Genomic DNA, 23,698 nt, shown 5'->3' on the forward strand with positions numbered 1-23,698 from the left:
GGGCCCAGACTGGGAGGACTGGGAGGATAAACAGGCCCTGGATGCTGGGATGCCCTGATTTCCATGGGGAAGGAATTTTCCCCTGGTTGTTCACCTTTCCCAGCAGGCCGGGAGCCAGGCAGGGATTCCCGCCTGGATTCACGGCGGGTGTGATCCAGGCCTGGGGAGGAAGAGCCAGATTACTGCTGGGATGGGGCTGGAGAGGGTGCTGGCTGCCACAGGGTCTTGGAATTGTGGAATGGTGGGATGTCCTGAGCTGAGGGACCCACGAGGATCACCCAGTGCAATCCTGGCCCTGCACAGGACAATCCCAAGAATCCCACGCTGTGATCCCGGGGAAATGCTGGAGGGGCTGGCACCCAGGACCCCCCTGGTGGCTGGGGACACCCTGGGGACACCCGTGCCAGTGCTGGTGGTCACTCCTGTGCCCTCACTGCCCATCCCTGTCCCTGTCCCGAGCATCCCTGATCCTTCACTGGGAATTCCCGTCCCTGCCTGGAACATTTCCATTGCAGCCCTGAGCATCCCCGTCCAAGCTTTGCTCATTCCCAATCCTGCCTGGAGCATCCCTGTCCTTTTCTGACCATCCCAATCTCAGCTCTGCCCATTCCCGATCCTTCCCTGCCCCTCCCAATCCCAGTTCTGCCCATTCCTGACCCCAATCCATGTTCTGCCCATTCCTGACTCTTCTCTGCCCATCCCACTCCCAGTCTGGCCCATTCCTGATCCTTCTTTGACCATCCCAATCCCAGTTTGGCCCATTCCTGACCCCAATCCCTGTTCTGCCCATTCCTGATCCTTCTTTGCCCATCCCAATCCCATTCCTGCCCCACTCCATGCCCTGCCCTCACCTCCAGCTGGTTTTCCCTCTCAGTTCCTCTCCTTTCGCGTTCCCGTGATCCCGCTGGTCCCGAACAATCCCAGCACTGATCCGGAGCTCCGGGCTGTGCCAGCTGGCGGCAGCTCCCCCTTCCCATCCCATTCCAGGGCTCTTAAAGCCGCCCGGCCCCGATCCCGGGGTTTGGGATGTCCTGACGGATCCCTGCGCTCTTAAATCCGAGGGGACAGGGGATGGGAGCGGAGCATTCCCCATTCCCGGTGCCATTCTCCAGGAACAATGGGCTCCTTTGCCCGTGGAATTCCTGCTCTGGCCAGGAGGGATCTGCCTGGCACTGGCCTTTAAATGCAGGCGATGGTCCCAGCGATATTCCCAGGAAGAGTGAGGGTAAAAAGGGCAGTTTTGGACATTTATGGAATGGGGGGAAAGGGGGAGCTGGGTCTGGGCATGGACACGGCAGCTCCTGTCTCCTAAATATAGAAATATAATTGTTATATAAATGTATTTCTATGTAAAAATATTTTATAAGTATATTTATATATATAAATATATTTTATATGTTATATATACTTTATATATATTTGTTTTATACATTTATATATTATATTATTATTATATTATATTATATTATGATTATATTATATTACGTTATATTATATATGTTAGATAGTATATTATAGACATATAGATTTATTTTTTATATTTTAATAACTTTATAAAATACATTTTCCTACAAAAGTATAATTATGTAATCCATGTAATATTACATAGAATTATGGAATGAGCCAGTTGTTTTTTGCCAGGGATGTGCCAGAGGTTTTTCCTGCCTTCCACACCAACCCATGTGGGAAAGGAGCTTGGAGTGGGTGAGGAGCCGGGAGAGCTCAGGGATCAGGGCTGGAATGGGGGGCCCCTGGGGACACCGAGGGTGATGTCCCCCCTTGGGGACACCGAGGGTGATGTCCCCCCTTGGGGACACCGCGTGGGAATTACGGGAATGGTTCTCCTCTGCCTTGCTGCCCCGGGAAGCAGCGCTGGGGTTTTGGGAATGCTGGTGGGTGACTTTGGAAGAGCCACCTGTCACCCAGGGCACACCAGAGCCACCCCGAGGTGCCGGGGACACTCAGGATTTGGGAATAAAAAGAGGGGCTCAGGGAACTGGGGGATGATCCCTTCCCTGTCCCAGCAGGGCGAGGAAACTGGGAACTGAGGAATGCGGCAAAATGGGGGAGAAATTAATAATTATCCAAAGCTCATCCCTATCGCTGCTCATCAAAACATTCCCGAGCTCCATCCCAAGCTCCTTTCTTCTCCCTGCCTCCAGTAAGTGCTTGAACATCCCTTTAAAAATTAAAGGAGGAGGGTTCTGGAAGAGATAAGGGATAATTGCCTGGCTTTGACTGCGGCATTGATGTGAAAATAGGATTGGAATTACTCACTCCGGTTGAAAGGTTAGTTGAAGGTTATTACAGGAAAATTGTTATTCATCCATTTTTTCTGTGCCGCTGGATAGCCCCAAAGATTAAATCCGGGGAGCGCATAATGACCCATCAGGGCGGACAATGGTGGGAATAATCTCCAGAGGCTCCCGAGAGCCTTCCCTGAATAATTCATGGCTCACCAGCCCTCCCTCCCTCCCCGGCAGATTACACGGGAGTTTTCTTTGGGAAGAGATCATTTAAAGGAGCTTTAAAACCCACCGCGCTTTTGGACGGAAGTGGAATTACCGGCAGCATTCCCGAGGTTTGTTTATGCCTTAATAAATCTCCTTTCCCGCTGACCTCCGTGCCATGGGAACAAAACGCCGCGGGATAAAGGGAGGCTTTGTTTGGGACGGAGCTGGACGAGCTCCCGTGGGGCTTTTTCTGCTGCGGGCAGAGACAAATCGGAGCTGCTCGGTCACCTGGGAGGAGAAATTCCTGCTGGCCCGGCCCCTGGCCCCCCGCATCGCCCCCGAAAATCCATCAGGAATGAGTTCCTTCTTCCCAGGAGGAGGCTGGTGGCGTTCCTCATCCCCGAGTTCCCCCAAGTCCCCTCTGTCCCCGTCCTGCTGATCCATCCCTGGATTCCCCCGGCTCAGGAGAGCTCCCCGGTGGGGAGGATGCTCAGGCCACCCCTGGATCCTGCTGGAAAACCAGGAGCAAGGCTGGGGTGTCACTTCCCGGCCTTCCCACTGCTCCTGTCGCTCCTCCAGCTCCTAAATCCCGGCCTGGCTCCGGTTAATCCTTTAATTTCCTCTCCTGGAAGCGCTGTTATGTTTTAAAAGCTGATGGTTCATTAAAAATCCCAGGATTTCTGGAGGTTTAGGGATGTAGGATACACATCCGTGGCATCGTTGGGATCCTGGAAAATAATTGAAAAATATCCTGGATGATAATTGATATTTGCTAAACACTTTGTTGTTATCAGATTGAAATTAAATCCTCATTAAACCTTCTCTGGGCTTTTCCAGCCAGGAGGATGAGGAAGGATGGCATTGCTGCTGTGGGATGAGCAGGAAATCCTCTGGACTGGGAATCTGGGGGGGTTGTCTTGATTTTGGACAGGTTTGTCTTCATTTTGGACAGGTTTATCTTCATTTTGGGCAGGTTTCTGTTGATTTTGGGTAGTCTAGCTTGATTTGGAGCAGGTTCATCTTGAGCTGAAGGGCTCTGTGGAGCTGAAGTGGCTCCTCCAGCCCTATCCCATTCCAGAATTAATGAGGAAGGATTTTCCCAGGGGGAATGAAGCAGGTACAGAGCTGTTCCTCCCTCCCCTCCGAGGCAGAAGGCTTGTTAGAAATAATCCTGGAGTTTAAGGATGTGAGCGAGGACTTTTATGGATTTAACAGGAAGCTCCAACATAATTTCCCACTAAAGCTTGTGTCAATAAATCATTTTTTAATTATAAGCTCCAATTATCAGCTAAGCTCGGCTTAATGATCTCTGGAGTGGTTCCTCCTTCAGAGGCCCGGGAAGGAACTTCTCCTCCTTCCTTTGGAGCTGCTGCTATTTTTTCCCAGCTCCTGGAAAATCTCCCCCCGTGTGCCTGATGGGATCCGAGTGAAATCCAAGCCTCTCCTAAATCAGGGGCTGTCCAGAGGCGCATCCAAAGGCGCATCCAAAGGCTGTGGCTCAGTTCCACCCCTGGCACAGGCCCTGAGCCAGGGGTTGATTTAGGGCCGCTCCGGGATCGGGTCACATTCCCGAGCGTGCCTGGGGCAGCTCAGGAGCGCTCAGGTGCCCGGGGGTTATTCCAGGATTCAGGACACGTGGCAGTGCCCGGGAATCCCCGGGAGAAGGGGCTGGGTGACTCCCAGAGGCTCCTTGGGATCCAGCAGATCCCAAAGTTTGCATTTCTCTTGTCTGTGCTCCGGGATCCAGAGAGGGATCCTTCCCATTCTCTGCCGGATCTGGGCTGGGAATGACAGCGGAGTTTGGGAGGAAGAGTTAACAAGCCGGGAAAAGAGGAGATAAATGGCTCTGGAATGCTCCAGCCGTTCATCCTCAGCTGCTCTCAATGTACCGTGGATGATTCCTGATGGGATTGAGCTGGGGATTGAGCTGGGGATTGAGCTGTGCTCCACGGCTCTGCACCCACCCGTGCCGTGGGAAATTGGTCATGTCTGCCGAGCATCCCGGGATTTCCATGTGGGAATGGTGCCCCTCCTCAGGCTGGATCACTCCTGGCAGGAGACAGATCCCAGGGCCTTGTCCTGCTGCTTCTTCTGCTCCTGGGGTGTCCCAGTGCCTCCAACACGGATCCGGAGTGTGCATCCCACACGGGTCTGGAGTGTGCATCCCACACGGATCCGGGGTGTGCATCCCACACGGATCCGGGGTGTGCATCCCACACGGATCCGGGGTGTGCATCCCACACGGGTCTGGGGTGTGCATCCCACACGGGTCTGGGCGTGCATCCCACACGGATCCGGGGTGTGCATCCCACATGTGCGCTCATTCCAATGGGTGCATCCAACACTTGTGTCCAGCATGTGCAGCCGTGGGAATCTGGTGCGTTTTCCTGGAGTTTGCATCCAGCATGTGTCCCACTGCTCATCCAAGGGAATCCAATGCAAGGTCCCAGTGCATGCACCCAATGGCTGCATCCAACATGTCCATCCAAGGGCTGCATCCAACACGTCCATCCAATGGCTGCATCCAACACGTCCATCCAAGGGCTGCATCCAACGTTTGTTTCCGATGGATGCATCCAACATGTTCATCCAATGGATGTATCCAACGTTTGCTTCCGATGGATTCATCCAAGGGATGTATCCAACATGTACTTCTAATGGATGCATCCAACATCTGTGTCCAACACGTGTATCCATGTGTGTCCAACATGTTGTATCCATGTTGTATCCAACGTGTCCATCTCATGCATGGAACCAATGTATGCAACCAACTGATGTGTGCAGAATGTGTGTCCAACACGTGCATCCAACACCTGTATCCAACATGTGCATCCAGTGCCTGTTCCCAGTCCACACATCCAACGTGTGCATCCCACACACATTCCAGCACAGAATGCAAGCCCTGCATCCCACTGGGAGTGTGCCCCAGTGCAGGGTCCTGCAGCATTCCCCCTCCTCATCCACAGGCAGGGAATCGCTGCCCTCCTGCCATTCCAACCTGCCTCCCACCTTTCCGTGCCCAGATTTCCTCCCTGGCTGCTCTGGAGAAGGATTTCCCATCCTTCAGCAGGGTCACGCCGAGGGTAACGGCGTTCCAGCCTTTCCAGGATGGATGGGGCTGTTGGAGCAGAGCTTCCCCGCTGTTTATCCTCTGGATTCCTCTCCTCTGGATTCATCCCCTCTGCTCCCAGGCCAGGAGACAGCACGGATAGATTTTCTAAGATCCTTTCTTTTCCATAAAAAATATTGGATGGCGGCATTGACAGAGCTCCGGGTGTTAAAAGGACAAGGAAATATTTCCAAATGGTTTCTCTGGCAGCTGGGAATTTCAGCTCCTGTCGCTTATTGACCTCTAATTGTTTCCAGTAGGAGCGGGAGACAGGAAGATCAATAGGAATTGGAGAGACTTAAAACCCTCCCGGTGCACTTCACTGTAGTTAGGAACCACTGGAATTCATCTTCCCGGGATTTCCAGTGGTAATTGGAACATTGGGATTGCTCCATGTGCTGGATTCCATGCAGAGCGTTAATTCCTTCCCCAGTCCCGCTCCTTGCCTGGTCCCAGGGCTCGGAGCAGCCTCGTGGTGCTCCAGCTGCCCTTCCCTGCTGTGTTAGAAATCCAGGAGACCCAAATTTGGGCGGAATTCCAAAGGAGCAGGAGGATTCTGGCAGGTGGAACTCCACAGGAAAGAAAGGATGGAACAGTGGAGTGATGAGAGTGCTGACACACCAGGATAGGGGAGAGGATGCGGGAATGATGTCCTGGAGAGGCCCGGGGAGGAGCTGGATTTTCCCACAGGGAGCTGCTGAGTTTGGGAATGTTCTCGGTGATCTTGGTGTGGGGACCAGGTAGCCACCACCGAGTTGGTCCCATCCCAGTCACCCGTGTTTCCCTGGGAATTGCGCTCCCCTGGGAGCTCCTCTGCTCGGTCGGTGGCGGTGCCGCAGGTGCCGGTGGCGCTCCCTGTTCCCAAGGGAAGCTCCCTGTTCCTGATGGAAGCTCCTGGTTCCCAATGGAAGCTCCCTGTTCCTCATGGGAGCTCCCGGTTCCCGAAGGAAACTCCCGGCTCCCAACGGGAGCTCCTGTTGGAAACTCCCTGTTCCCAATGGACACTCCCTCTTCCTGATGGAAGCTCTTTGTTCCTGATGGAAGATCCCGATGGAAGCTCCTGGTTCCTGATGGAAGCTCCCAGCTCCTGTTGGAATCTTGGCTCCTGTTGGACGCTCCCTGTTCCCAATGGAAACTCCCTGTTCCCGATGGAAGCTCCTGGCTCCTGATGGAATCCTGGCTCCTGATGGATGCTCCCTTTTCCCAATGGAAACTCTCTGTTCCCGGTGGATGCTCCTGTTGGAAGCTCCTGTTCCCGGTGGAAGCTCCCGGCTCCTGTTGGAAGCTCCTGTTGGAAGCTCCCTGTTCCCGGTGGATGCTCCTGTTGGAAGCTCCCTGTTCCCGGTGGAAGCTCCTGGCTCCTGTTGGAAGCTCCTGTTGGAAGCTCCCTGTTCTCGGTGGATGCTCCTGTTCCCGGTGGAAGCTCCCGGCTCCTGTTGGAAGCTCCTGTTGGAAGCTCCCTGTTCCCGGTGGAAGCTCCCGGCTCCCGGCGCTGCTGTCACCAGGAATCACGGCCCAGCCCTAATCTGTCATTAGCGCATTCAGCACTAATTGCTGGCAGGGTGCCACGCGCCTATTTTCCCGTTTTAACAAAACATTTATGCATGGAAGATTTAATGCCAGGTATCAAGCATATCATTGTAAATTTACCACTAATTAAGCCTAATTAAAATAATTAAATGGCTGCCGAGTCACAATGTGAATGAAAATCACAATTCCTCTCGTGTGCTCGCCCCTCTCCTCGCTGGCCTCGCTCCGGCTTCCCAACACAAATATTTTCCCATTTGGATGCCGGAAGAGAGGAGTTCCATCCCGACCACAACACTGGGATCTGGGGGGAGGTTCTTCAATTCCAGGACCTCTGGAGATTTTCCTTTCTGGGGATGAAGGATGGACAATCTGACAAATCTGCTCCTCGGAGCTTTTGCATATTCATCACTGCTCGGATTTTTAATCAAAGCCTGGGCCATGAATAATGGATGGGGCTGGGATGGGGTGGGATGGGATCCAGGAGCTCCAGAGGATGCTCTGGGCAGAGGCTGCAGGGAAAGCTCTGGCTGGAGATGCAGGAACTCCAGGGAATGCTCTTGGAAGGGCCTCCAGGAGAAACAGGGACTCCAGAGATGTTCTGGCTGGAGGCTCCAGGAAATCCAGGGGAGGCTCTGGGCAGGGATTCCAGGAACTCCAGGGGAGGCAAGGAGGGAGGCTGGGCGGGAGAGGGAGGGAAGGAGGGAAGGAGGGAGGGAGGGAAGGAGGAGCCCACCGCCGGCCGGTCCCGTTCCCGCTGCTGTCGCCTCCCCTGTGTGGTCCCAGCCCGGCTCACAATGGCCTCAAAGCCCCTTTGTGCTCCGCCTGCGGCCGAGCTGCATTTTAGGCTCGGCTCATTCAAGGCCAGCCTGGCAAAGCTCCGATTAACCTTTGCTTTCCCAGGCACGGCCTCATTCTCCCTCACGGCGGGGTCCCGGCAGCCTCGGCTGGTGGGGAATGACCGGGAAGGGGCTGGGAATGGGAGTGTGGGAATGGGAAGTGTGGGATCTCCTCTCTGTGCCCGCTGGGATGGCAGGAACACCTGAGGTGCTGCCTGTTCCTCTCCTCCTCCGTGGGCCCCGAGCTCAGGGGACATTCCTGCTTTGTTGTCCCAGGAATGAAGATCATCCTCCCGCCATGATGTCATCACCATGCTGCTGTGACATCATCATCATCCATTGTCATCATTGTCATCATTGTGCTGTAACGTCATCATAACCCTGCCATGACATCCTCACCATCATCCTGCTGTGACATCATCATCATCATCATCATGCTGTGACATCATCATCATTATCATCCTGCTGTGACATCATCATAGTTGTCATCATCATATTGCTGTGACATCATCATAACCGTGCCATGACCTCATCATCATCATCATCCTGCTGTGACATCATCATAACTGTGCCATGACATCATCATCATCATCCTGCTGTGACATCATCATAACTGTGCCATGACATCATCATCCTGCTGTGACATCATCATAATTGTCATCATCATCTTGCTGCGACATCATCATCCTCCTGCCATGACATCATCATCATGCCATGAAATCATCCTCCTGCTGTGACATCATCTTCTCCCCATGACATCACCCCAACAACATCCTCCTACCGTGACATCATCCCCCACCATCGTCCTGCCATGACATCATCCTTCCATGACATCATCATCCAACCATGACATCATCCTCCTCCATGACATCATTCTTCTGCCATGACATCATCCTCCCATGACATCCTCTTGCTGTGACATCATCCTCCCACCATGACATAATCCTACACCACATCATCCTCCCTTTGTGACATCATCCTCCTTCTGTGATGTCATCATCATCTTGTGACATCATCTTTCTGCCATGACATCATCCTACCACAACACCACCTTAGTGCAATGACATCATCTTTCTGCCATGATGCAATCTCCCCACCATGACGTCACCCTTCTGTGACATCATCCTGCTGCCGTGACATCAGCCTTGCTTTGCCACCCCCATTTTCTGGGAATCACGTCCTTCCCCAGGCGACACCAGCACAGGAGCCGCTGCCCCTCTCTGTCCTCGTGTCCCCCCGGATCAAACATGGGTTTTTCCACGGATGACCATTTTTTTTTCTGGGAAGTGACCCCTCTGGCATTCCCAGATCCCTGGGCAAACAGAGCCGTTTGTCTCCGTGTTTGCTCATTTCATCCCAAATATTTGCCTGCCAAGCGAACGCCCGTCTCCCGGGATGTGCTATTAATGGGATAATTAGGCAGCCGCTAATGAAAAGGATTCCTGGGAATTATGGCAGGATTTGTTTTGGCATTTGGAGGCTGGAGTGCTCCAATCTACCTGAGAGTTAATTAGTTAATTAGTGCTGGTGGAACACACCTGGAAAAATAGGGCAGCCAAGGGACGCTCCGGTTTATTTTCCAGGAGCCTGTGGAATGCGTTTTTCCACGGGATATTGGGGAAGAAAACCAAAATCTTCTTTCTTTCAGATGTTGGGATCTTCAGGAAAGGCTCAGATCCCGGTGATCTGGGGTGTCCTGATCCTTTTGGGGTTTCTCCGGTGTCCCTTTGGGGTTTGGCGGAGAGCAGTGGGAATGACCGTGGATTTTCCGGATCTTTCCCGGTTATGTAACCCCTCCCTGGCTCCTGCCGAGCTCCGGGTGCCGCCGCTGGTGACAAACCCCGCGTGGGGCTGGCCCCGCGCTGATTAATTAGGAAATTACATTTATATAACCCCTAATCCCCGGCTGGGCCTCGCCAGGGGCTCGGGAATTACATCCAGATTAGCTCCGAGCCCGAGAAAACCCCAGGCTGGAATTATTGCCCGGGCACACATCAGCAAATTGGACTGATCTGGGACAAAACAGCCAAAATTCAGCTTTTTTGGGGTTTTATTTCCCTTAATTCCCTCCTCCCACGGGGCCTGCGAGGGGTGAGAGCTCCGTGCAGCCGGAGCTGATTCCGGCTGAACGTGGCCTTCGGTTTTCCCAACAAAATTGCTTTTATCCTTCCCAACATGTGTTCCCAAAGATTACAGGGCAGTAATCCCACATGGCTTAACCGGGGGGGCTTTGGGACGGAATTCCCCCCTCCCACCCCAGCTGGGACTGGGAATCCTGGCCATGGAAACAGAAAGAACCTTAAGGGATAAAGGATTGGGAAGGAGGGATTGGAATACTTGGGGGGATTTGGGGGAGCCGGGCCATCACAACAAATCGTTTTTAATGTGTTTTTGTGGATTTGGTTTAGGTTTTTTTTTTTTTGTGGAGGGCTGATTGGAAAATAGGTCGTGGCTGCGGATTGATCCGGAGCCGATCGTTAGAAAGGAGGAGTTCTCCCCTTAATTACAGGGACACATCCAGGAGGAAGCCTTGAGGCTTTGGGAATGCTCCACTAATGGACAGAGAGCCCTGCCTGGGCTCCCTGCTCCAAGGGAATTTTGGGATCGATCCATCCTGGAAGGCACAGGGAGCCGAGCACATCCTTGGCAATGTCCTTCAGGAGGGGGTGAAATTCCCAATGGATTTGGGATGGGCTGGAAAGCAAGGAAAGGACTGGAATCCTGGGAATTCCCCTGCTCCAGGGAGTTGGGAGGATCCAGCGGGGCTGGGGCTGCACCCTCCTCATCCTGTCCTGGTGGTGGGATCTGGCAGGAATGGGATTCATTCCAGGTTTGGGATTTGCTGGAGGGGGGAATTGCAGATCCTGAGGATCCTGTTGTCTGGGATAACTACAGCTGTCCTGGGATAATTCCCACTGCCCTGGGATAATTCCTGCTGTCCCTGGATAATTCCCACTGTCTCGGTGCCTAAAAGGATTGTGAGGATTAAAGGAAATCACGAGACACAAATTCCAGCCCAAATCTGATTTTCCCCCAGGAATTAAAACTTTGGGAACTGTAAACTTTTCCCGTGGCCGCTCCAGAGGGGACATTCCCAGCAGCCAGGCCTATCCCCAGGTGCTCAGAGCAATTTTGGGATTCCAAACCCAACGGGATCAGCAAACCCCCCTTGGATTCCCTCATCCCACCAAAGCACTCACACGGAGATGGGGTTGGATTTGGGGCTGGCTTTGCCCTGCCAGGACCCAAATCCTCTCAGATTCCCCATGAAATGTGGCAGGAATGTGCCCATGGATGCAGGGACACCTCCCACCATCCCAGGGATGGAACAGCCACAACTTCTCCGGGAATTCCAGCCCAGCTGCTCCCCACCCTCCCAGGGGGGATTCCTTCCCAATACCCCGGCAGTTCCTGCCCTCGGGACTGGGGAATAACCCCCAGGAATAACCCCCAGGAATAACCTCCCTGACTCGGAGCCCAGCATTCCCTTCCATCTCCAGGATTTTCCCCTCCAGCCCTGGAAAAATGTCAATTTTTGGCCCCATGTTCCGCAGCAGAGGCCGAGTCTCCAAGCTGGAGCTGTGGATTTTCCTCCTGTCAAGCAGAGTAAGGAGATTATCCCGCCGCAAATCTGATGGAAAAGATTCCCTTTAAAGTCACCGATAGAGCTCAATAAATAACGAGCTCCGGGGCTGCTTCCTGGAGATATGGGAACAGAAAAATAAAACATTCCAGTGGTTGTTACTGGAAGGGAAAATAACCCCAAAGCAGCTCTGCCGGCGAAACCTCGGGGTTCTCCGGGCTTGGGGCAGACCCCAAATCATGTTCGGGGTTTATCCCCCTCCTCCTGAGGGTGGACAAACAAGAAATGAAATTTAGGGGGTTGTGGGAGAAGGAGAAGGACTTGGAGGGGAAGGAGAAGGAGGAGAAGGAGGAGGAAGGGGAAGGAGGAAGAGGAGAAGGAATAGGATGAAAACAAGGAGGAGGAGGAGGAGGAAGGGGAAGAGGAAAGGGAAGGAGGAAGAGGAGAAGGAAGAGGAAGAGAAGAGGACCAAAAGGAGGAGGAGGAAGGGGAGGAGGAAGAGGAAAGGGAAGAAGGAGGAGGAGAAAGAAGAGGAAGAGAAATAAAAGGATGAAAACAAGGAGGAGGAAGAGGAAGGAGGAAGAGAAGGAAGAGGAAGAGAAGAGGCCCAAAATGAGGAGGAGGAGGAGGAAGAGGAGGAGTAGGAGGAGGAAGGGGAAGGAGGAAGAGGAGAAAGAAGAGGAAGAGAAAGAAAAGGATAAGAAAAGGACAAAAACAAGGAGGAGGAGGAGGAAGGGGAAGAGGAAAGGGAAGGAGGAAGAGGATAAGGAAGAGAAGGAAGAGGAAGAAAACAAGGAGGAGGAGGAATGACAAGAGCTCAGCAGAACTTGGGCTCAGCAGAATTCCGCTCAGGAATCTCCCCTCGGACACCGGGAGAGGCCTCGGGGACACGGCGGGCCCGGGCCCACCCAGCTCGGGGCTGCCCCCGGCCCATGGATCTCCTCGCTGCTTCCGAGAGCAGGAAACGCGGCTCTGGGGAGGCTTTTCCCTTTGTTTCTGCCTTTCCCTCGGCGGGCCGCCGCCGCTGCAGCTCCATTGGAAGCCCCGGGGATTTATGGCCTCTCCAGTTTATTGTCGGTACAGATCTTTATCTGCCCCGGGCTTATAACTGACATTTAAATTACACTGCAAACAATGAATCAATATTTATGGATTAGCGCGCCAATACGCGTTGTCCCGGGATTCTGGCTCCCGGCGAACGGGACAACGAGGTCAAGGTCAAGGCTTTGTCTAACGAGGGCTCGGCACAGACAGGAGCTGCCAGCCGGGCATTGACTTCCTAATAGGAATGCATTTATGGCCGCCAATCGGCCCCCGCCCCCATTTCCCATCCCTGCCCTTTCCCGCTGATCACTGCGGATCACTCCGAGCCCCCAGCCCGGAGCGTGTCCCGGGAAAAACCCGGGACAAACACCCGGCTCCGCGCACCCCGCTGCTTTTCCAGCCCGGATTTCCCAAGGGGAGAGAGCCCGAGCTCCTGGGAGGGGATCAGAGCTTGGGAAATTCATCCCGGGCTCCGGGAACCCAGAGGAGGCAGGATCGACCCCGCAGCCCTAAAAACCTTCCTGGGATGGAGTTGGGATCATCCCTGCACCCCTTAAACCCTTCCCGGGTTGGATTTGGGATCATCCCTGCAGCCCTAAAAAACTTCCTGGGGTGGATTTGGGATCATCCCTGCAGCCCTTAAACCCTTCCTGGGATGGATTTGGGATCATCCCTGCACCCCTTAAACCCTTCCTGGGATGGATTTGGGATCATCCCTGCACCCCTTAAACCCTTCCTGGGATGGATTTGGGATCATCCCTGCACCCCTTAAACCCTTCCTGGGATGGATTTGGGATCATCCCTGCACCCCTTAAACCCTTCCTGGCTTTCAGCTTCCAATGGGAGCTTACTCCCTTTTCCTACCTGAAATCAGGAGTCAAGCTGGCCCAAAAAATAGGGGGGAAAAAGAAAAAAAAATTAAAAATATAATTATTATTTATTTTTTAGGGCATTTCCAGGCCCTGTTCCTGTCCAATTCCAGCAGCAGCCGTGGGGATGTGGCCCCTGGGGACGTGCCTTGACAGTGCTGGGGGAACGGCTGGAATCAAGGCTCTCAGAGCGCTTTCCCTGAGGAATAATTCCCGAATTCCACGATTTTACCCATTTTTACAGCGCCAGGTACCTGCTGCTCGCCGCCTGTCACAATTCCCGGCCAGAGCCGGGGGCGATGCTCCCCGCGGGATTCTCCCCCCAGCCCTGCAGAGCTGCACCCCGAGCGGGAAATGGGGAAAAAAACAGGGATTGGGGGGATTTTCTGGCGCTGTTTTTGAAGCCGTGTTTATCCCCTCGTTAAAACCCAGCTGAAAACTTTCAGGGCTGAACGAGCCCCGTCCTCCTCCTCCTCCTCCTCCTCCTCCTCCTCCTCCTCGCGTTTATTTACATTATAATCATCCCGGGCCTGCGAATTGTGTCAATTATTCTTTCCTCGGGGCGAGCCGAGGATTCTTTGTTCCTCGCTGGTTTACAAAAGTGAAATATAGGTGAGGTTTCGGACCTTTTAATCCCCCGATGTAATTACTGCTCCCCGCAGGCTCGGCCGCGTTCCGGCGGCGCTGCCGGGCTCAGATTAGACACACAAAGTCCCTGCTCTCCATCAAAGGCTTCCTTATCTGCCCGAGACAGCCGAACAACAAACGAGCCCCAAATCTCGCCGGCCGCGCTGTTTATTTGGCCGGGCCCGAAATAAATAAATGGGCTGCAGCCAAAGAGGGGCTCTGCCCTGGGAACGGGGCCGGGCGCAGGGCTGGGAATGCCCGGGAGCCTGGAGGGGGCCCGCCGCCGCACTGCGCCTTTGGAAGCGCTTTTTTCCGCGTTTTAGGAGCCCAAAACGAGGATGGAACTAAAATGACACGAAGAAATAATCCCCCATTCAGCCCTGAAAGGATTATTCTAATTACTTTGATTATTAAAGATCAGACAGATTTTTTTTTTCCCTCCTCCTCCTCTTTTTTTTTTTTTTCTGCTAGCAGAAAGTAAACCAAGCCCCGAAATCCAAATCCTCGCTGGGAATTGAGGAACGTCTTAAGTAAACAGCGGGAACAAACGGGCTGTGTGAGGAGCCGCGGCAGCCGGCCCGGGGGGGCTCCTTTGTGCGGCCTCAGTGGGGGCTAAACGCCCCCCGAGCCCCCCGAGCGGGGCCGCGCCTCGCCCCTTTCACATGCAAATGCGGGGCTCGCCTTTATCCGCTCCGAGCTGCGGCTGCCAAGCTGCGCCCGCCTGAAAGGGCCGGCCCGGGGGCTCGGGGGGCTCGGGGGGCTCCCCCGCCCCGGGAGGGGTCGCGCAGATGGTGCCGCCGAGCCCCCCGCCCCGGCCGGGCCGCGGCTCGTTCAAGGAGTCTGTTTGTTTCTGCTGATGAGGGCTGTTTAATTTGCACAGCGGTCTCATTAGGCCTAAACCACCAATTAATTCCTTTTGTTCTCATTAAACGGCTGATTCCGAAACATTTCGGCAGCCACAATGGATGGCTGCGAGCCGCAGCCCCGGCATCCTCCCCGCCGGAGCTGGCAGCGCTCCTGGAGCCCCGGCAGCCCCAAAAAAACCCTGGCACCGGCCCCGGACCTGCCTGGCTGCCTCAGCATCCTCCCCGCATCTTCCCTGGGTACCCCAGCGTCCACCCCTGCAGCCCCAGGTCTCCCCTAGGTACCCCAACATCTCCTCCAGCAGCCCCAGGTTTCCCCTGGGTACCCCAAAATCTCCTCCAGCAGCTCAAAATCTTCCCTGGGTACCCCAACATCTCCTCCAGCAGCCCCAGGTCTCCCCTGGGTACCCCAGCATCCACCCCAGCGGTGCCAGCGCCTTCCCCGGGTGCTCCAAATCTCCTTCAGCAGCCCCAGCATCTCCTCCAGGCAGCCCAGCACCCTCCTGGCATCTTCCCCCGGCATCCTCTCCAGCCCTCCATGCCCCCCTGGAGCCCCAGCCCTGCCCCGGGTACCCCGGGGTTGTCCCCGGGCACTCCCTGGGTACCCCGGCCTCCTTTCCAGGTATGCAGCATCTTCCCCAGCTGCTCCAGCGTGCTCCCAACGCCTCTGGCACTTCCCCGGCAGCCCTGGCGCTTCCTTGGCAGTGCCGGCATCCTCCCAGGCAGCCCAGCCTCCCCCGGGTGCTGTCCCTGCCCCCCAGCCCGGTCCCCGTCTGGAAATCCGGGCACCGAACGCTCCCATCCCGCCCCAGCTGCTGCTGGAAAAGGAGGATCCCCGGCTCCTGGAGCACGGGCTGGGCTTGGCAGGCAGGCAGGGAGCCGAGCTCTGCCCTTCATTTCCCCAAATCAAAATAAAATTTGGATTTTTAATTAATTTTTTAATTTTTTTTTCCTCTCCGCTCCACTCTTTTTCCCGGGCCGGGAGGAGCCTGTGCCCGGCGTTTCCCGGCTCGGCCACACACGCTTCGCAGCCGCTCTGAGGAGTCCCCGACTGTCCCTGAGCGGTGTGATGTCCCCAGGTGTCGCCTTTTGCCCGGAGCCCCGCAGGTTTCCTGCAGCTCCGCCGGGCTTGGGCACCGGGCACCGAGGGAGGCTCCGGTCCCGCACCAGAGATTCCCAATCCAAGCCCAGCAGTCGGGACAGCCTGGATTTGGGGCTGGTTTTGCACTCAGGGCTGTGCTTTGGGATGTCCTGGAATGGTGAAAAGGAGAACACGGAGCTGCTGCAGGGCTGGAATTCCTCTGGAGCCAGGCTGGGAGAGCTGGGAATGTTCCCCTGGAGAGGAGAAGGGTCCAGGGAGAGCTCAGAGCCCTGCCAGGGCCTAAAGGGGCTCCAGGAGAGCTGCAGAGGGACTGGGATGGGGACAGGGATGCAGGGCTGGGATTCTCCGCTCCCTCCCGGCCCTCCCAGCTCCCGGGGAAGCTCTGTCCTTCCAGCCTGCATTCCCAGCCTCCCCAAACCCACGGATCCGCTGATCCCGGGGTGCAGGCAGCTCTCCCCTCAGTCCTGGCCTTTGCTGCCAGCCTGGAATATTCCATGTCCATCCCTGCAAATCCCAGGGGAAGCAGAGGGCACGCGGTGCCAGCCAAGTGCCACCAGCCCTGCCACCAGGAGCCCTCTGGGTGCTCTCCCAGCCTGGAAATGCAGAGTTTTTATTAAATCATAAAAATCTCCCAGATCTCATCGAGACCCAGCAGCCCCAGCAGCGCTATAATGGCATTTTTTATCTTTTCTGATTAATATCAAACTGCTCAGCCCTGGGACCAAGCCAGCCCTGCACCCCTGGGACCACCCCAAAACCCTGGGGGTGACACTGGGGGTGACCTCATGGGGTGACACAGCCACACACAGCCCTGGGGACACCCCAAAACCCTGGGGGTGACACTGGGGGTGACCCCATGGGGTGACCCAGCCTTGGGACCACCCCAAAACCCTGGGGGTGACCCCATGGGGGGACCCAGGCGCCCCCAGCCCGGGCTGGGTTTCCCATCCCAGGGGGTCCCTGCAGCCCCGGGGGCTCCCTCCTTTCCCGGGGATCCCAAACCCTCTGTGTGCTCCCGGTTTTGTCCAGGGCTGGAGCTGGCTCCGGAGGGAAGTGCTGTGTGAGGGTGTTGTGGAAAAGCCTTGGCTCCATCTGGGAGCTGTCAGGAAAAGGCTGAGCTCAATCACACGTTGTTATGAATAGCAGCATTTGAGCCTTTAAAACCTAAGCTTTTTTTTCCTTCTCTTTTTATTTTTTTCCTCCTTTTTTAAAAATATTTTTTTCCCCCTCCCCGAGGTAAATTCCAGCTGGGATCAACACTCCCCAGGAATTCCCCCGGAGGAAGTTGGCTGTTCACCAACTCATCTTGTAAAAAAAAAAAAATAATAATAGTAAAAAAAAAAGATTCATTATTCCTGTTGAGCTGAGATGAAACAATCCCCTGGAATTAACGAGGCTCCTTTTGGCCAGCCCAGGCTCTGCTCCAATGAAAGTTTTTATTGTTGCCCAGAAAAGCCAAAAATCCCAAATTCCCCGGGGGGTGAGGACGGGGCTGCACTTGGGGCTCTCCAGGAGCTGCCCCCAGTCCCAGCGGTCCCAAATCCTGGATGCGATGCCAGGCAGAGAGCAGGGATGCTCCGGGCTCAGCAGGGGGACAAGAGCCGGGAATGTCAGGGGACAGCCCTGGGGCCAGGAGTGGCAGTGCCAGGGACAGGAATCCAGGGAAAAGGGGGTTTTTGGTGGGGGGATGATGGAATCCTGGAATGGTTTGGGTTGGAAGGGACACGGAAGGACATCCAGGGACACCTTCCCCTGTCCTGGGCTGCTCCAGCCTGGCCTTGGGCTCTTCCAGGGATCCAGGGGCAGCCCCAGCTGCTCTGGGAATTCCATCCCAGCCCTCCCAGGGGACGATCCCTACCCAAAATCCCATCCCTCCCTGGTCCCTGGGGCGGGAAGCCATTCCCCGTGTCCTGTCCCCAGTGTCCCCAGCCACGGGCACGCTGTGCCAGCCCCAGGACAGACTTTCCCAGCAGCGCTGGGATTTTTCCTGCTGGGCTGTTTTCCTTCCTTGCTTGCTGATATTTTTTTTTATTTTATTATTTTTTTATTTTTATTTTTTATTTTTATTTTCCCGGGGTGGGTGAAGCCTCAGGACCGCTCCTGCCGTGCTCCAGCGGGATCCCGGGAAGAGGAGCAGGACGAGCATCCCAGGGCCGGGCCGGGCCCCGGGAGCGGCGGCAGGAGCGCGGGCAGGGCCGGCCCCGCCCCATCGCTCATTATAACTCAATTACTGCAATTAAAGCGGCAGAGGCAGGGCTGCCGAAGGGAGCGGTGCCAGCGCAGCTCACGCTCGGCAGCGGCGGCAGCGACAGCTGAGGGTGGCCCCGAGCGCCGCCGCCATCTGTCCCCAACCCGGGGGTGGCACCAGGGCAGCAGGGCTGGGGAGGGAGGGGAAAGGGCTGGGAAGGGGAGGGAAGGGATGGAAAAGGATGGGAAGGGGATGCGAATGGGTGGGGATGCGGATGGGATGGGATGGGATGGGAAGGGAAGGGAAGGGAAGGGAAGGGAAGGGAAGGGAAGGGAAAGGGAAGGGAAAGGGAAGGGAAAGGGAAGGGAAAGGGAAGGGAAAGGGAAGGGAAAGGGAAGGGAAGGGAAGGGAAGGGAAGGGAAGGGAAGGGAAGGGAAAGGGAAGGGAAAGGGAAGGGAAAGGGAAGGGAAAGGGAAGGGAAAGGGAAGGGAAAGGGAAGGGAAGGGAAGGGAAGGGAAGGGAAGGGAAGGGAAGGGAAGGGAAGGGAAGGGAAGGGAAGGGAAGGGAAAGGGAAGGGAAAGGGAAGGGAAAGGGAAGGGAAGGGAAAGGGAAGGGAAAGGGAAGGGAAAGGGAAGGGAAAGGGAAGGGAAAGGGAAGGGAAAGGGAAGGGAAAGGGAAGGGAAGGGAAAGGGAAGGGAAAGGGAAGGGAAAGGGAAGGGAAGGGAAGGGAAGGGAAGGGAAGGGAAAGGGAAGGGAAGGGAAGGGAAGGGAAGGGAAGGGAAGGGAAGGGAAGGGAAGGGAAGGGAAGGGAAGGGAAGGGAAGGGAAGGGAAGGGAAGGGAAGGGAAGGGAAGGGAAGGGAAGGGAAGGGAAGGGAAGGGAAGGGGAAGGGAGATCCCGTTATCCCGGCTTCCCCGGTGGGCAGATGGTGTGGATGTGCCCGGGCAGAGCTGGATGTGTGCTCTGCTTTGTTGCTGGGGTGGGCACGGCTCAGCGTGGCACGGGGCACAGAACGTGGGATGGGACACAAAACATGGCACAAGACTTGGAACGTGGCATGGGACATGGCACAGGACACAGAGCTTGGAATGGAGCACAGAACATGGCATGGGGGACACAGCAGGGCATAGGACACACAACATGACACAGGACATGGAACGTGGCACGGGACACAGAACATGGCCTGGAACACAGAACATGGCATAGGACATGGAACACAAAACATGGCATGGGACACAGAACACAGCACAGGACACAGAACATGTGCTGGGACACAGAACATGACACAGGACACGGAATGTGGCATGGGACACAGAACATGGCACAGGACACAGAACACGGCCTGGCCCAGCACGGCCCTGCTGCCCCTGGCCCTTTCCCAGTGCTGCCCTGCAGGGACACAGCCCCAGCCTGGCAAAGCAGTTTTGATCCTCCAGGACCAAACCCCTGGCTGCCTCCTCGGGAGCCCTTCTGTGCAGGGATTCCATGCTCACACAAGGAAACCACAACCAACAAGAAGGCAATGCCACCCAAAAATGCCAGGTGCCACCTGCACATGCTCAGGATCCCGGGGAATCATTCCCTCGTGGGCTCCTGGCCGTTTCCAGCTCTGCCTTTCCTGCCAGCGTGGGCCAAGCCTGACCTCAGAGCACCTTTAAAAACCCCCCATGGATTTATAACTGAAAATTCCAGCGTGGCAGGGGGCGTGGGAATAACCGAATTATAAAATCTGGGAGCTGACAGCACAAACGGGACTGGCAGAGCCCAGCAGCTCCTGGGAAAAGCCGAGTGCACCCCACGGAGTGCCGAGGGCAGCTGGGGAGGGAGGGAGGGGAGCCCCTTCCCTTCGCTGGGCAGGGCTGGAAGCGCAGCCGGAGCCACTCGGGGCCCTTCCCCTCCCCTGCCCGGGCTCTCCCCATCTCCCAACAAAGGATTCCTTGCCCTTCCCACCTTTTGATGGTCGCCGTGTCAGCCCCTGGCGCATCCAGCCTCCAAGGGGATGGAAATGCGCTCCCGAGCACTTCCCTGCCCATTATCGGGGCGGGCAGAGCGGCTCCTGCGCTCCATCCCTCTCTCCATCCCTCCCAGCAGGTCCTGTCACCTCCGATCCATCACGGGACGCTCCGGCTGGCCCAGCTCAGGGAAGGGCTTTGTCTCCATCAGCTCGGGAATGCCGCTGGGAATGCCGGGCACTGGGATTGCCGGGGCAGGATTCCCTGCTCCCACCCCAAATCCCGGCAGGAGCAGAGGTGCCAGGGTGCGGGAAGGGAGGGATGGGGTTTGGGATGCGCCGGGAGGAGCCCAGCCCCCGGCAGCACATCCCAGGGGATGGGGGAGATGCTGAGGGCTGGGGATTTCTCCCACCGATCCTGGGCTCCATCCCACCCCCAAACTCGGGGGTCCCTGTCAGGGCTGGCCTGTGCCCCCCAACCCTCCCCTGTCCTGCCTTTCCCCCCCACTCCGTGAAATTCCAGGGATCCGAGGGTTTAGAAACACTTTGCTTGCGGTCGAGCTTCAGTACATTGACTTTTTATTCTTTTTTTTTCTCTTTTTGGCCCTTTTTTACAAAAACCAGTGGTAGTTATTAACAGCTGTACAGATTCTGCTACATACTTTGGTGTGAAGTTGAGAGCCTGGCTCCGGGCGGCGCCGGAACACGCAATTCCTGCAATTCCTGCATTCCGGGGAGAAAAACCAAGCAGCGGAGCTGCAGCCCCCCGGGAGCCGGGGGGACACGAGCTGGGGATGTCCCCAGTGCCAGGGGGGCCCTGGGGACAGCACAGAGCCCCCCAGCCCTGCCCAGCCCAGCCCCATCCGAGCAGAGCGCGCTCCGGAGCCCACGGAGCTGGGAATGCTGTGCCCGGGTCAGGGGGCACAAAGGGGCAGAGCTGCCCCCACAGATCCCAAACACCGACCCCAAAACACCCCCGGGCCAGCCCTGGAGCCCTCCAAGGCTCGGCCGGCCCCAGGGCCAGTCGTTAATCTGAGCCAAACCACCCTAAAACGCCTTTCCCCAAAAGCAGCTTTAGAGAACTTTTCCTTCCTTGGATCATCAGTACCCCAGGCTGATCCCACCCTCCCACGGAGCCCCCCCGGCCTGGAACACTCCCCCAGCTCAGCTCTGAACCCTCATTTCGCTGGGAACACCAGGCTTGGCCAGGAGAGCTCTCCTCCCTCCCAGCCCCTCTGGGACGGGATGGGATGGGGGCTCCTGGCAGGGCTGCAGTTCCAGGTCCCACCTCTCCATCCTCCTCTCCCCCCTCTCCAAACCGTTCTCCCCTCAACCCTAAACATTTTTTTTTTCTCCTTTTGGACCAGATCCAACTCGCCAAAAATAATCCATAAAAATGCGGTATAAAAATCCTCTGCCGTGTGCCACGATACAGGTGAGCACTTCTGCTACACAAATACTTTTATTTTCCCGGTAGGTCTTCGCTTGTTTTTTTTTGTCTTTTTTTTTTGTCCTTTTTGGAACCCTTTAGTACAAAAGGCCTGTGGGGGGAGGGAGTTGCTCCATAAAACCAGAAGACACAAGACCATAAAGCCCACAAGGACCACAAACAGCCCCCCACCACACACAAACCCTACTTGTTAGTAAACTTTTCGCTTTTAAAAAAAACTGTATTTTTTTTTTGTCTTTTTTTTTTCAAGGTTATCAATTCTAATTCTTTACTTTCATTTGAATACAAAACACATAAGTTTGCTATTATCTTTCGTGGCTCCCTGAGCTGAATTTTCTAAGCTTTCTTTGAAATCACTCCTCATTTGCTTCTGTCCGAAGACCAAGAAGGGCTTGCGTGGGCTTCCCCTTTTCTTCAAACATCCAAGCACGGAAAAAAAAATAAGGATAAATCCATAAATCCATCTATAAAAAACAAACCCCAAGGTGATTGTGTTGATGTCCCGTCAGTAGCTGAGGATCCGAGCGATTCCCCACCATCACTAACACACGACGCACGACAGGAGGAACAACTTTTCACCAGTGGACATCTCTGCTCAGCCTGGATGGCAAAGTCCCCACGGACACTTCCGGAGGGGGAAGGAAAAGGGGGAAAAAACCCCCAAAAAACAAAAACCAAAAAAAAAAAACCAACCAAAAAAACCCCCAGAATAAAATTGCCACCACCAAAACCATCAGTGGAATACAATTACAGCAGACAAAAATACACAACTAAGTGTACTGGGAGGGTCCCCCCTTCCCACGCTATTTCCTAGTCCAGTATTTACATTTTTCACAAGTCTTATGCGGGATGCACAAAAAAAAAGTCCCAATAAAAAAAGGAGTCCTTTATAGTGCCACCAAAGCCAGACGGAAAGAACCGGAAAACAAAACCAAAAAAAAAAATCAAAAGGAACCCCAAAACCTTAAAACCAAATAAAAATCCGTTTAGGGCTTCCATGTGTGCCAGAGTTGCAGATCTCCAAATAAATCCGAGTGCGGCGGGGCCGGGCCCGGGGCCTCCCCTCGGCATTCCCGGAGCATTCCCGGTGCTGCAAATCCCAGGCTCAGTAGATGACCTCGTAGACCGTGGCCTTCTTGTCCCCAGAGCCCGTGACGATGTACTTGTCATCCGCAGAGATGTCACAGCTCAGCACGGACGAGGATTCCTTGGACTGGGGACAGCGGGAGGGGAGAGAACACGTCAGGGTGGGAGAGACAGAAACCAGTGGGGTGGGAGAGAGAACCCAGCAGGGTGGGAGGGAGAGAGGGAGAACCCAGCAGGGTGGAAGACAGAATCCATCAAGGTGGGAGAGAGAACCCAGCAGGGTGGGAGAGAGAACCCAGCAGGGTGTGATGGATTCTCCATGCTCCCAGCAGCATCCATGCTGGGGGCAGCACCACATCCCACACCTGACACCCACCCGGCCGCCCCAAAGGATCTCCCCTCTCTCCAGGACAATTGGGAATGGGAATCTGGGAGCAGCCCCCACCCCGGGGCCTTCCCAAGCTCTCCCACCTGGAAGATGCTGGCTCCGTAGGGCGTCCTCCAGGCGTTGAGCAGGTTGTCCTTCCCAGTGCTCACAAACCACTTCCCTGCGTTGGGAATTTGGGATCAGCAGCTGAACCCTGCTGGTGCCACCTCCCCAACCCTTCCCTGTCCCCACAGTCTGTCTGAGCCCAGAGATTTGGGAGAAATGGGAAAACCTGAAGGTTCCCTGGGAGCCCTGCCCAGCCCTGCTCTGCTGGGACAATCCCAGTGTTGCTTCCCACCTCCAGGGGTGCTCCATGGCTGTTTGCAGCCACAGCTGGGATGGGGTTATGGGAATAAACCCTGCCAGAACGAGGATGGGTTTATGGGGATAACCCAGGGAATGAACCCTGCCAGAACCAGGATGGGTTCATGGGAATAAACCCTGTGAAAACCAGGATGGGTTTATGGGAATAACAGCCACCAGAGCCAGGATGGGTTTATGGAGTAACCCCCACCACAACCAGGATGGGTTTATGGGATAACCCAGGGAATGAACCCTGCCAAAACCAGGATGGGTTTATG

At 55.4% G+C, this 23,698-nt stretch overlaps 1 protein-coding gene and 1 long non-coding RNA gene across 6 annotated transcripts in view; one reads left to right on the forward strand and one right to left on the reverse strand.

Annotated features, from left to right (window-relative positions):
- Positions 1-810: 810 nt before the first annotated feature.
- Positions 811-13,640, forward strand: LOC135280679 (uncharacterized). 5 transcript variants are annotated; one of them, XR_010347548.1, is made up of 4 exons: positions 811-1,225; positions 1,642-1,704; positions 2,484-2,581; positions 13,504-13,640. It is a non-coding gene; the product is annotated as an uncharacterized LOC135280679 (long non-coding RNA). The 5 variants fall into 5 exon arrangements; XR_010347546.1 differs by lacking the exon at positions 13,504-13,640 and adding an exon at positions 5,420-6,190; XR_010347547.1 differs by lacking the exon at positions 13,504-13,640 and adding an exon at positions 5,477-6,190.
- A 7,999-nt stretch (positions 13,641-21,639) lies between these two features.
- Positions 21,640-23,698, reverse strand: part of TLE3 (TLE family member 3, transcriptional corepressor) — a 28,598-nt gene continuing 26,539 nt past the window's right edge. The window contains 2 exon segments of the mRNA XM_064388502.1: positions 21,640-22,817; positions 23,162-23,238. Of these exon segments, the coding sequence (XP_064244572.1) occupies positions 22,710-22,817; positions 23,162-23,238 (185 nt within the window). The 3' untranslated portion in view covers positions 21,640-22,709.

Source organism: Passer domesticus, chromosome 14 (genome assembly GCF_036417665.1).
Source record: "Passer domesticus isolate bPasDom1 chromosome 14, bPasDom1.hap1, whole genome shotgun sequence".
Lineage (NCBI taxonomy): Eukaryota > Metazoa > Chordata > Aves > Passeriformes > Passeridae > Passer > Passer domesticus.